Below are 13515 nucleotides of genomic sequence, written 5' to 3'. Positions count from 1 at the left end.
GACTTTTCTGCACTATAGAGAGTGACTTGGAGTTGCCATGCAATTGTTGTGGGCCCTGGCAGTGTTAAAATCAGCTCAGACCCGATACATTAAAAGTACTTCCAGTAGATTAAAATCTCCAATAATGAATTTAAAAGTCATTATCTTCATTATTAAATACCAGCAGCATTAATATTTTGAGTGATTACTAGTGCTTTGTGATAGTTTTGTCACATTGGGGGGCTAATGGAGGATTTGACCATTTGGGGCCCTTTTTAGTTATTTTGAATGATTTTTCAAAAGTGTAGTAACAGAAGGCTTTTATTGACTGTTCAGGTAATAATGGATTAACTTCATAGTGTTCTCTTAGGCTTTTGACATTCACACACCCTTTTCATCTAATGACTGGGCTTTAAAATATGAGTGCTAATGCAAATATTCCACGTGTTGGCGAAAAGCATTGGCTGCCGAACTGTGTGGAGGTACAAATACACCTGACCCTGGGTTTTAGAGGGGTCTAACACCAACCTCCAGATGTTGCCCACTATATATTTGTGCATTCTGTTTGCACTATTGAGAAAGTCCACACACATAATAAACCTATATTTTCTGCCTTTTAGCTAGTGTGCAGTTTTTCCCTTGGTTGTCCCTTCCTCCCTTCCTTTTTTAAAAAACTGGCCCAGATCCTGGTTCTGTCACAACATAGACATTTAGCAGGTGATGCTTTCCTTGGCACAATTGGCAGGGAAACTTCACTTGTTGTGTGTTGGTAAGTCACACTGCTACTAAATTTGTAAGTGCGTGGATAGTGTTGTTACCGGAATTCCCTCACTGGGGCAATCCAAATAGCTTCCCCCTCACTACTAGTTTTTCAGAATATTCTGAATATGGTTTTTTTCTGCCTGCATTTGCTTAGTGTTGCACTGTATATAGAGAAGAAATGTTAGGTGCTGCTCGTTTTACATTGATTTTTAAATTTAATTTAATTTAATTTAAGTCAACAACTCAATTGCCACTGTTTTAATGCATTTTAGAATAAACTATTTTTAATGAGAGCAGGGTGCCTTAAAAGATAGATTATAAATATCTAAATTCAAAAATAACTTTTGTTAAGAACACACACAAGCCGCCCAGAGACCTTTGGGTAGAGTGGGTGGCATATAAATTAAATAAATAAATAAATAAATAAAATATACAATAATCCCGGAGAGATCTGATCTGGCCACGGTGACACATGCCCTAGCTGAATCTTGACTGGATTACTGCTATGTGCTCTATGTGGGACTGCCTCTGAAAAGTGTCAGGAAACTTCAGTGGGTCCAAAATGTGGCAGCTAGTTTGCTAACTGGGGCTGGTCACAGGGATTACATAACCCCTGTTATAGCATCTCCACTGGCTACCAAGCTGTTTTCAGGCACAATTCGAAGTGCTGGTTTGGGTCGAAGCTACCTCAAGATGACCGCATCTCCCTTTTCTAGCCTGCCCATGTGTTAAGATAATCAGGATAGACCTTTCGCTTGGTCCCACCACCTTCACAGGTGTGTTTGGTGGGGACATGGGAGAGCCTTCTCTGTTGCTGCTCCCAGACTTTGGAACTTCCTCCCACAAGAAGCCAGACTGGCCCCATATTTGCTGGCCTTCCAAGGCAAGCTCTTCCTTAGTGACTGGCTGCCTGAATGGGGGGTTTAAACGGATTGTTGTGCTTTACTACTTTGAATGTGTTTTTGGTGTTGCGTTTATTTACCTTATTTTTCAGTGTGGTATTTGTTTGATCCTTTTTAGTATTTGTATACTTACTGCTTTTAGCTTTAATTATTGTCTTTTAATGATACAAGCCATGTGGATTCTTTCTAAGGAGAAAGGCAAGGTGAAAATATTTGAAATAAATAATAATTTATACCGATTTTCTTTGCTATTCTGCAGGAGATAGCTTGTACAGTCGTGCCCCGCTTTATGATTACCCCATATTATGACGAATCCACTTCATGACAATTGCAATCGCAAAATGATGTCTTAAATGGGTGTGTTTTTTTGTTTTGTTTTTTGCTTTGCGAAGATCGGTTCTCTGCTTCGGGAACCAATTCTTCCCATTACGACGATCAAAACAGCTGATCGTCGGGTTTTCAAAATGGCTGCCGGGTGCTCAAAATGGCTCCCCGCTGTGCTTAGAGACGGATTCCTCACTATACAGGCACCAAAAATGGTCGCCGTTTGGAGGATCTTTGCTGAACGGTGAGTTTTTAGCCCATTGGAACACATTATCCGGGTTTTAATGCGTTTCAATGTTTTTTTTAATTTCGCTTTACGATATTTTCACTCTTCAGCGATTTCACTGGAACAAATTAACATCGTTAAGCGAGGCACCACTATACATAGTTTCATAAACATTCTCATGATTTGGGGGACATTTTTGCAAAGGGGAAAAAAATCTTGACCTACCCTCTACATCCCTCTCTCCTTCCACACAGATTGTCTACTTCACTGCTACATTCCCTTATGTGGTGCTCATTATACTGCTTATTCGAGGGGTGATGCTTCCTGGAGCTCAGGATGGGATAATCTACTATCTCAAACCAGACTGGTCCAAACTGGCAGCTCCTCAGGTAAGTGAGAGTCATGGGAGGGACCAATGGTGGGTGGTTGCTGACATAGGGGGGGGGTGACAACTTATTACTAACTGTTTTCTGTAGCTTTAATGGTGGTTTGATATGTACGGAGGAGAGAACAGAGCGCCCCCAAAAAAGCGCAGTACAGCAAAATAAAATGAAAATGCAAAGTCCAAAAGCAAAAGGTCCAGGTTACAAATCTGCAGATACTGTTTAAAGGTGTGATCAGATGGAGGGAAAGGCCCTCCAACTGAACCGAAAAAGGTCCAGCTTGGGCACAGATTGAGGTTCAGGTTGGAGCACAATTCCCGCATGGTTGTGTGATTGCCAGGAAATAGATCACACCAAACCGTTCCACAAGCAATCCAAATTCCAATCTATTCCTCTGTGTAATCAAACCCTAAGTATTATGCATAACATTCTTTTTGTTGATTGCTGCCATAAGGATTTTTTTTTTTTGGTCGTCTTCTGCTGTCAAATTGCTTCCAGTTTACGGCAACCCTGAAAATTAAAGACCTCAAAAAAAAAAAAAAAAAAGATCCTGCCCTTCACAGCCCTGCTCAGTTCATGCTTCTCCTTAATACAGTACTGATCATTTAGGAGGGCTTTGTGGAGATACTTCAAGAATGGGGATCCTCCGTTTGTGGAAACACACTACTGGGTTCTGTTTCCTGTTCCAAATTCTGATTTGGTGTGGGATCCCTACCCTGAAAGGCAATTTGGAAGCCTGTTAACAAATGACGAAGTGAATAAATTAAGTAACCTACTGAGTGTTAGTTATAACATGTTCCTAACGTTTCTGGGCAATCTGAACATAAATTGTACTGCCTGCTAATTAGGGAGGTACAGATCAAGCGGATGATGAAAGGAAAGCAGAAGGAACCGGTTGAAAAGTTGAGGGCGATATTCAGAAGGGGCTTGTAGCCAAGGTGTCCTGGTTCTCTCCCCGTCATACCTCAATCTCTCTCTCTCTCTTTCTTTCTCTCTTTCTCCCTCTCAGGTGTGGATCGATGCTGGGACCCAAATCTTTTTCTCGTATGCCATAGGACTGGGGGCACTCACTGCCCTGGGCAGCTATAACCGGTTCAACAACAATTGCTATAAGTGAGAGCCCTTTTCCTATGCAACGGTCAGAGAGCAAGCAAGCAGGGTGCAGGAGGACTGCCCTGTGCCCTGTAGGTTGCCATCATTTTTCGCACACATGCACGCACGCAGACACACACACCCAGCTGGGCTCCTGTCCACTTAACAGCTGCTTGCCAGGTAGAAAATTCAACAGGCAAAGCATCATCTCCAGGTTAAGGAGAACTTGTACTTGCCATGCAGCTGTTCCCTTTCAAATATTAGCAAGTCTAGAGGGCACCTTGGTCCCACAGAAAGTGTCGCCTGCTGTTTTCCGCATATGAGAGGGTTGCTTAATGTGGAGTTTACTGTTTTGTTTACTGTTTGCCTGTTTTCTGTCCAGCTGGCAGCCTGAACTGACTGGCTTGTCTGTTGTGCAGAACCGTTTTCCTCAGGAACATTAAAAAAAAAAAAAAAACAGGGCAGAGGAAGACAAACAGTTCCTGCTCACTTCTGCTGCCTGCTTGCCTTCTGACACCTTGCCTGTGTCCTTGGCTTCAGCTTAAAACAGGAGGTTTCCAAGGTGCCTGAAAGGCAGAGGGTAGATGTCTGGTTTATTGGCAGGAGCTCAGCAGTGATTCCTTGATCCCAGTTATTTTGACAACAGCAGAACCAAGCAACTCCTCCCACCACTACATGCTTCCACCATACATAGTTTCTGACATGAATTAAGCTTAGGGCAACCAGGAATAGATTTTATGTAGATGGACTATAAACTCCATTCAGTTCCGATTCTCAAAACATATTCCTGGACCTATTACTTTTAATATTTGAAATGTGTTAGTGCACTTTAAGATGATAGTAAAATATCATGGTGGTGAGGATTTTAAGATTATAATAATAATAAAAAAATCAAAATAGATGCCACAAGTCTGAGTCTACTCATCTCTGTGGAAAAGGTAGAGTGGCCACATGAAGTAGAGAAGAGGCCCCTTGTAGCTTTAATGACTGTGTAGAAGAAGAAATCTGAGTGGGGGGAAACGAGCTTAAGGGCCTTTTTCTGCAAGTCTTTCAAAGGTTCAGGAGCTCTGTCCTCCATTCCATGTGGCTATCCTAGTTAAAGGAAGGCCACATTTTAACTTACTGTATTTTTTGCTCCATAAGACGCACTTTCCCCCCCCCAAAAAAGGGGGGGAGTCTGTGCGTCTTATGGAGCGAATGCTGTGTTTTCACCCCCACTGGCCCCTGGAACACATCCTAGGACCCTTTAGAGACTCACCCTGCCCCCCCGGGGGCCAGAGGGGGCGAAATTACCACCTTCTGGGACTCTTCTGAAGCTTCCCAAGCCTCAAAGGAATCCCAGAAGGTGGCGATTTCACCCCCTCTGGCCCGGCGGGGGGGAAGGGTGAGCCTCCAAAGGGTCCTAGGGTGTGTTCCAGGACCCTTTAGAGACTCACCCTTCCCCCCCCCCAGGCCAGAGGGGACGAAATCGCCACCTTCTGGGACTCTTTTGAGGCTTGGGAAGCTTCAGAAGAGTCTCAGAAGGTGGCGATTTCGCCCCCTCTGGCCTCGGGGGGGGGGGCTGGGTGAGCCTCCAAAGCGTCCTAGGGTGTGTTCCATAAGACAGACCTCTCCATAAGGCTCAGCAATTTTTAGGAGAAGAAAACAGATTATTTTTTCCTGTTTTCTTCTCCTAAAAATTTGGTGCATTTTATGGAGAGGTGTGTCTTATGGAGCAAAAAATACGGTATATACTTCTAGTGGGAATCTGAAAAGTCTGCCTATTTATATTATTCATAGTTTTCCTATTCCTTCTCACCATTTCTAACACCGAGGAAATTCCAAGAGGTTTCGTTCTTGATATTCCAGTTTATTCAAGAACAGTTGCTAGAAAACTGGACAGAAAAAAACAAACAGGGATATTTGTATTTCATGTTCAGACTTCCAAAATCTAGTCCCATTTAGTGTTATTTTCTGCTAGCCAGATGTACAGTCCAGTCCCAAGTGCAGCCTAGTATGTGTCAAGCACAGATGAGTTGGGTTCTGAATTTAGAACTCGGTTAATACAAAAAAAATCAGGTTTTAAAATTATTATTATTTTATTTATTTGGGTTTTAAAAAAAAACAGAATTGTAAGATCCATGCTGTTTATGGTGACTAACATTCACCCTTTTCACAAGCCTGACCACAGTGGAGTGACTTTCTAGCAGGAACAGGCCACTTCCTCTGAGCCAGGGGTCTATATTGGGCCACACCAAGCTATCTGAGGCCCCATCATGGTCCCCCAATTAGGGCCACTGCTGTCGTCTGATGACAGTTGCTAAATTTTGACAGATGTTACACCAATTCAGCAGCAATTATGGTGTCTCTCTCTATAATGCAAATGGGTGCTGCGGTTACACCACAGAGTTCTGCAAGACTGAGAGGCAGAGGGCCCGCTTCCCATCCTGAAAGCACAGGAAAGGACAACAGGGGAGAGGCTGTTCCAGTGTTGGTGGGATGCATGGCAGGGTTGAGGCCAGTGGGGATGCAGGAGAAGTGGGGGTGCTGGAGGGAAATCAGAGGCAGTTTCAGAGCACCAGGACGTGCCTGCGTCCCAAATAAATTAAAACTGATAGCTGTCCTCTTGTTTATGTCAGGGGTAGGGAACATTTAGCCCTCCAGATGTAATGAATTATATTTCTCATCACCCTATTAACATTGGGCATTTGGGACTGGGTTTCTGGGGGTTCAAAGCTACCGAAAGGCCAAAGTTTTACCATCCCCTCATTTACTGTACATCACTCCGTCCACCCAAGCCAAAGGGGTTCAGGAAGATTACAGCGGAGTAAGATCCATCCCAAATCATCCACTGCTAGCTAATGGAAGATTTAAGCTGCAGCCTGATGGGCCATTACTTCTGAGCAAATATGCCTAGCACCTCAACGATAGGGGGAAGGAGACAGGAAGGAAGAAAAGGCACCTCAATGAATGAATAAAAATATTTGTATCCTGTACCTGGAATCTTTCTGTCATATACCTGGATTGGATCATCCCCTCACTTGTTTCTATGCAAGGCTCACCAAATGTATTAGGGAGGAAGCAATGAGCAGACATCACGAGGTCCTTCCACAATTCTCTGGAAGCTCTCTGTTCCCCCAACACAATGTGGACAGAACTTGGAGAACCCACTTTTTTGGATTATAGATTCCAGTATCCCACAAATAGCATAACCCACGACGGTCATTTTATTTGGTGGAGGTGAGTTGAGAAAATAACTTTTCCGACCTCTGAATATAAGAGAAAACTTGTGAAATTGAAAAGACGGACTAGGAGGCCGTTCCATCTCCAAGGTCCTTTTCTGCTTCCAGACTCCTCCTCCTCCCTTCCTGCCAGCCCTGGACAAAACAGTACAAGCTTTGACTCCCTGGCATGCTGATACACCAACAGTCTGAGGTTTCCCCCTCTCTGCCTTTTGGTGCCAGTGGACAACCTCCTTCTTACTTGGGGTGGACAATGCTTGGCCCTGCTGATGGTGCTGGGCTGCAGCTCCCATCAGGCCGCCAGCGATGCAGGATGATGGGAGCTGCAGCCCAACCACACTTGAGGGCAACAAATTGCCCTCACTGTCTTAAGCTGACTCCTCATCACAGGCAGGCATGCTTGCATTTGCGAAATGTTCCAGCCATTCCTTGGTTCTGTCTACTTCCCTGCCAGCGGCTGCTGCTTGTAGCAGGCTTAGGGGTAAAACATCCTTCCCAGCCCAGTGCCTGTTCTCAGAATCAAACTGTTGGAACACACAGGTCACTGCCAGCTCTCTGCTTCTTCCTGCTCTCCATTTTAGGCTAAGTGCCACAGATTCCCAACCACCATTATGCTGTGCAGTTGCATGCATGCATGCACACATGGCAGGAAAAAAAACCTCCACATCCCATTGCTGCCCGTTTATTAATAGCCTGATTCTATGTAGGATTCAATATGGCAAAATCCAGTTAACCTCAGGGGCACCTGTTTATACACAACACCGAAGTTTTGTAAGTTTTATAAATAGAGTGTTATTAGGTACTGGAAGTTGACCCACCAGTGCAAATGAGATAACTCACTGCTGGCAAAATGGCATGTGCATTGGTTAATAGCCGCTCATTGTGGGTTGTCAATGGATTTCCCTTTTCATGTTATTTTTTTTTACTAAATAGAAGGAAGCTGCTTTATACCAAGTCAGGCTGATGGTCCAGGTGCAGAGCTTGGAAAGTTACTCTTTAAAAAAGAAATGTCACATTGATAGGTCTTGTAAACCTTTCCAAAGATTCCATCACAGTTGCAACTTTAAAAAAGTAACTCTTCTCCCTTCCTTAGAGATCACTAAAATAGATATTAGTCAGTTCATTGCTTGGTAGAGATACCACCTTCCTCCATATCTAAAGGACAAGATACTACTGTACGTAATTCATTACTTTAAAAAAATCTACCATAGGCCGTTGGTCTGTGGTAGAAAATACACTTTCTTCCTGTGCACCCTGCTTCTACTTCAACACCCACAACAGGGCATGAGCCGGTATCACTCGGTACAATAGGAACCAACATTTGAACCATGAAATACGACTCCCGCACTGCTGAATGAGGCCACAGCCCTGTAACTATAAAAGCGGCTCCTGTTAGCAGTTACACTGTAAAAAGACTGAAGTTATCCCTTCTTAGGTTATAATAGTAGTGTAACATAATTAATAATAACTGAATGCTGTCAAGTGAATTCTAACTTATGGCGACCTTTTGCAGGGTTTTCCAGATAGAATATACAGTAGTAGTTTACCATTCCCTTCCTCTGGGAACACCCAAGGGCTGTGCAGCTTGCCCAAAGGCCACACAGGCTGGCTCTTCTCCTCAGAGGCCTAGTGGAGAATCAAACTCCCAACCTCTACCTAAACCACTGAGCTATCTAGCCAGTAATAGAGTTACAGCTGCATTACTAGAGAAAGAGAGAGAGAGAGAGAGAGAGAGAGAGAGAACTAATGATTTGTACATAGTTTCTTCCAAGCTCTGGTCCAGCTGGATGAGTACTGTCTTCAATGACCAACAGCAAAAGTCTCCCAGGGTATCACACAGTTGCAGGATAGGCGGTTCCCTCCCTGTCAAATTTGGGCCCTTGCCTGATAGCTGTCCCTCTTTGTCTTTTCCCTTCCAGAGATGCCATCATCCTGGCATTGATCAATAGTGGGACCAGCTTCTTCTCCGGCTTTGTAGTCTTCTCCATCCTGGGCTTCATGGCAGCAGAGCAGGGAGTTGATATCTCCAAGGTGGCTGAATCTGGTGAGTGTGAGGGGCGCTTGTCAAAATGTCCCCTGAAATGTGTGAGAGGCTTGGATGAAGCTCCTCTTCTGCGACAGAGATGGTGCTGGGGGGTGGGGGGAAGGAAGACACCTTGGGAGCAGCTGGCAGGACCCTAGGCTGGGTCCCTAAAGGCCCCACCGGATTTGTCCCCAGGGTAATGGCATGAGAGAAGCATGTTTCCTACGATAACAGTGTAAGCACCAGTAATAGAACTGGATAGGTAGCATTGTGTTGGTCCTCCATCTTGTCATAACTAGGAATCTGGCCACTGTTCTCATGTCGGTCAGCAAGAAAGTGGCTACTATATTCTGACCGACATGGTGCTTTTGAGAGAGCCTGACAAAAGGTGCAGGTGAACATGCTTATAGCCTTTCCCAGCCTGCTGCCCTCCAAAGGTGTACAACTACAACTCCCACTATCCCCAGCCAGTTAGACGAGGCCATGTTGGATAAGGTTGGGTAGGCAGCCAGAGCTATGCAAACTGAATAGCAAAAGCCATAAAAATCAAAGTGATTAAATGTAATCAATATTCTATGCCATCATTTTATGGGTGTTTTTTCTTTTCTCTTTAGCATGGAGTTTAGTTTCATCCCTTATTACTTGAATAGCTCTTGGGCTTAAATGTCCCCCCCCCTTGAGTATATGCCTTGATAGAGCTACACAGGACACTAATCACAGGGAACCTTTTATATCCCTACAGTTGGAGATGGAAATACACACTTAATTACGTGAGGAGATCAAGTTAGCCAAGAGGCTGCGACATTGAAGGAAATGAGACAGTAGATTTTCCTCATTACCTCTATAGATACCCAATTAATGAACAGATACGGAAAGAATATCGAAAAGATTTATTTCATAAGGCCCATAATTGTCCGAACTAGATTTAAATTTCTTGTCTGTGCTGAGTAGAAGTCACATTTTGTACTCACTTCTAGTCAGGGGTGGAGGTGGGGGGTGTCACTGATACTGGTGAAGCAGTTTATGTATTTATGTCATTTCACATCAAGGGTGTGATTCCCCCAGATGTTTTTGGACAGTGGCTGCCCTCAGCTCTCTCCAGGGTAGCAAATGCTGAAGAATGATAGGACCTGAAGTCCAAAGAGTGTTTAGAGAGCTACTCCTTCTCCAACCATTTATTGTTAATCACTACTTAATCAGGATTTTTGTAAATGAATCCGAATGCCTTTTGTTTTGGGTGGTTTTTTTTTTAATTTCCACCATTCCTTATAATAAATGGTTATTGTGGGTTTTTCGGGCTCTTTGGCCGTGTTCTGAAGGTTGTTTTTCCTAACGTTTCGCCAGTCTCTGTGGCCGGCATCTTCAGAGGATAGCACTCTTTATAATAAAGCTTGTTTTCTCTTTAAAGATGGTTGCTTATACAGGATGGATTTTCTTTGAATGGTGACAAAATGATATTCTTTGTAAACATATTTTGCTTAATAAAGTAAACTCTGGAGGGATTTTTATTTCTTGCTTTTAAAAAAAGCAGGGTCCGAGTTCTGTGTAGAGCTCTGCTTAATTTCCATGGCTGATTGAGTCATGGAAAAGACAAGGCATTTGATGATGTGGGGCACTGAACAGGCAATGCCATTCCTCACCTTCCATTATACACGTATTTCACACATATTTATACACATTTATTATACACATATAGAATAGTGCTGTATTTCTTTTATGTGCTCTTTTGAAGCCATAAGGGCTAGATATGTCTCTGTTCTGAGATCGAACGCTCAGTGAATGCTGAGATTCCCTGCATGTTGAACTTCACAGCCCATACCAGTCTGACTAATACTAGACCTCTGAGAATCGCTAAAACAGTGTGAAAACCTCTGCAGCAGAATCCCCCAGATTTAATGCCAATATAGGCCCAAGTGCCACAATAAATTATGTAAGTCAGGCATTCATAATTTGTTCCACTTCCCTCTAGGCAAAGGGAGAAACCAAGAACTGTGCAGAATATTATTAACATTTGAATAATTCAATGCTTTTAACTTTAATATTGTGTTTTATTGATGTAAGCCACCTTGGGTCCTTTGTTAGGAGAAAAGTGGGGTAAAAATATTTTAAATGAATAAATAAATAATAAATATTTAGCCATTATCCTTTGACAACCGGAACTGGATACTTAGCTCTGCAGCCATAAGGACTAGAAACTTGGGTGACTGACATCTATGTCTGTGATTTAGTAGTTCTGTCCATCCAGGACTGGGCATGGGAAGCACCTTGGAGTTCTTTCTACCTTTGCCTCTTTCTTTTGTTTTCCCTTACCAGGGCCTGGGCTGGCATTTATTGCATATCCACGAGCCGTCACTCTGATGCCAATAGCTCCACTCTGGGCTGCTCTCTTTTTCTTCATGCTGCTACTCCTGGGCTTGGATAGCCAGGTGAGAACTGTGGGGCAGGAGAGGAGTTGACAGGGGAGGTAGGGTGTAGTGGATTGTCATGAGGATGCAGGGGAAAGGCGGCCGGTTGGCTATCCTGCATCTCACACCTCTCCTTTCCTGCTTTCTCCTGTCACCTCACCTTCCCCTGCAGTTTGTGGGTGTTGAGGGCTTTATCACTGGGATCCTGGATTTCTTCCCGGCAGCCTATGCCTTCCGATTCCAGAGAGAGGTCACCGTAGCTGTCTCCTGTATGGTCTGCTTTCTCATTGAATTGTCTATGGTAACAGAGGTAAGTACAACGGCTGCTAAATACAGTTGGGTCTTATAGGTGAGTGTCTGGGGAGGAAAGTCAAGGGTGTGAAAGGGGAGGTGGGCAAATGTCAATTTCCGAAAATCCCAAAGATGGAGATTTGGGGATCTGTGGCCCTTCAGATTTTTTGGGACTTCTCCCGAGTAGCAAAGCTGGGAAAGCACTTCCTCTTTCATATATTCTGAGCTTTGGTGATCCTTGGCTGTTATCAGCCCTTAGGGTTTTTTTTTTTTTCAAGGCTTGTTTGGATTTAGCATAGAAAGCAGTTGAGGTAGTATACAAACTGCTTTGCTTATATTCAGCTTGTTTTGAAGTGTGTGCAGTTCTTTAAAAGAGAGAGAGAGAATAAAATTGCTCAGGAGACCTAAGGGGAGGTGAAATAATTTGGATGAAGAAATCCAGCTGCAAAGTGGGAAATAAGTTGGCTTTGAAATCAGGGAGTGCAGGGAAATCTGGAGGCGAACAGCGACAAGTCAAGGCCAGGGAAGATCTTATACATTTAGATGCATCAGGCAAAATACTCAAAATCTTTCATAACCCCCATCCATGTTTCAGGAGCTTCTGGAAACCTAGTAGTTCCTCCTCAGTCACCCCCACCCCAACCGAACCTCTCTCTGTGACTTATCTTTTTGCACTCTTGCTAGCTATCTCTTGCTTAAGGGATCATGCGGCACTGGCTTCTGGACGTCTAGAGCTAGCTTTGGCAAGAACTGTTCAGAGTTAGGAGCAAGAGATGGCTGTTCACAGCTCCGATTGGCTGATGGCTGTAACACCAGGAGTCTCTTTTAGCCTCTCGTTTTCATTGCAATTTTGCAATTTTAAAAAGACAAAAATTGTTTCAGGTCAATCAGGGTGGGTGGGCAACCGGTGGCCATCTGGATGTTGTTAAACTGCAGCTTCCAGAAGCCTTAGCTAGCATAGCAATGGTGAGAGATGATGGGAGATGCAGTTCACCCAAAGCTGGAGGATCACAAGTCAGCCATCTCTGCAATTAATTAATTAATCAATCAATTAGTTGTATGCTCTATGAATTTTCGATTGGATGCTTTCACAAGCAGTGCTTAATTAAAGGAACAATGAAAACCCTAGACAACCCTCCTGAAGATGATGGCGGTGATTTTAAAATGGACAATAAATTTGGAGTTTGACTCAAAAGCAGTTATGTCCGTAGGGTGTAGCAAGAAGGTGGGGACTCGGTACACGCTCTTACTGTGCAATTTCCAAACTGTGTTTGCCACAGCACGTTAATTATCATCAGGGCCAGAGCGTGGGAAAATTATGTTTCTAGATTATGGCTCACAAAATCTTGCAACCAGCATGAGTTGTGACTGTGCTTGGCTGGGAAATTCTGGCAGTTGAAAGTGTGTGTGTGTGTGGGGGGGGAATAACTTATGTGCACACAATTGGGTCTGACGTGTGTCTTTGAAAAACGAAGCCACAAGGAGCAACTGATTTTTGCTCCTGAGGGCAGGGAGTGATCTCCTGTGCTTCCCTCTCTGCCAGTTATATCAGTAGTGGCATCATCCTCACACAGAGATTCCCAGATGCAGCCCTGTCTTTGCAGCAGAAAAAAGATGCACGGGAATCCCCATGGGTCCTTATTTCCCAGAAAGATTTTCCCTACTTCCAAGTCTTTGCTTGCCTGACTAGATTAATAAGGAAGATGGCTAGGGCATGAAGAGGAAGCAAAATTAACTGAGCTGCTCTTCTTGGGTTACTAAAAAACACCTGCCTAACGTTCTAGGAGCTGACTTAGAGAATACCTGTAAACCAGTGGTCCCCAGCCTTGGGCCTCCATATGTTCTTGGACTACAAGTCCCAGAAGCCTTCACCACCATCTCTGCTGGCCAGGATTTCTGGGAGTTGA

The 13515-nt window shown here is 43.9% G+C and overlaps 1 protein-coding gene across 1 annotated transcript in view; it reads left to right on the top strand.

The window, feature by feature from the left end:
• The window catches only part of SLC6A8 (solute carrier family 6 member 8), a 41219-nt gene that overhangs the window by 17141 nt on the left and 10563 nt on the right, over positions 1-13515 (top strand). Inside the window, exons 5-9 of the mRNA XM_020793078.3 lie at positions 2448-2582; positions 3586-3689; positions 8809-8933; positions 11226-11338; positions 11490-11627. Of these exons, the coding sequence (XP_020648737.3) occupies positions 2448-2582; positions 3586-3689; positions 8809-8933; positions 11226-11338; positions 11490-11627 (615 nt within the window). The remainder of the gene's footprint in view (positions 1-2447; positions 2583-3585; positions 3690-8808; positions 8934-11225; positions 11339-11489; positions 11628-13515) is intronic.

The sequence above is a fragment of the Pogona vitticeps genome, chromosome 2 (genome assembly GCF_051106095.1).
Source record: "Pogona vitticeps strain Pit_001003342236 chromosome 2, PviZW2.1, whole genome shotgun sequence".
NCBI lineage: Eukaryota > Metazoa > Chordata > Lepidosauria > Squamata > Agamidae > Pogona > Pogona vitticeps.
This window is presented reverse-complemented; position numbering and strand designations above follow the sequence as displayed.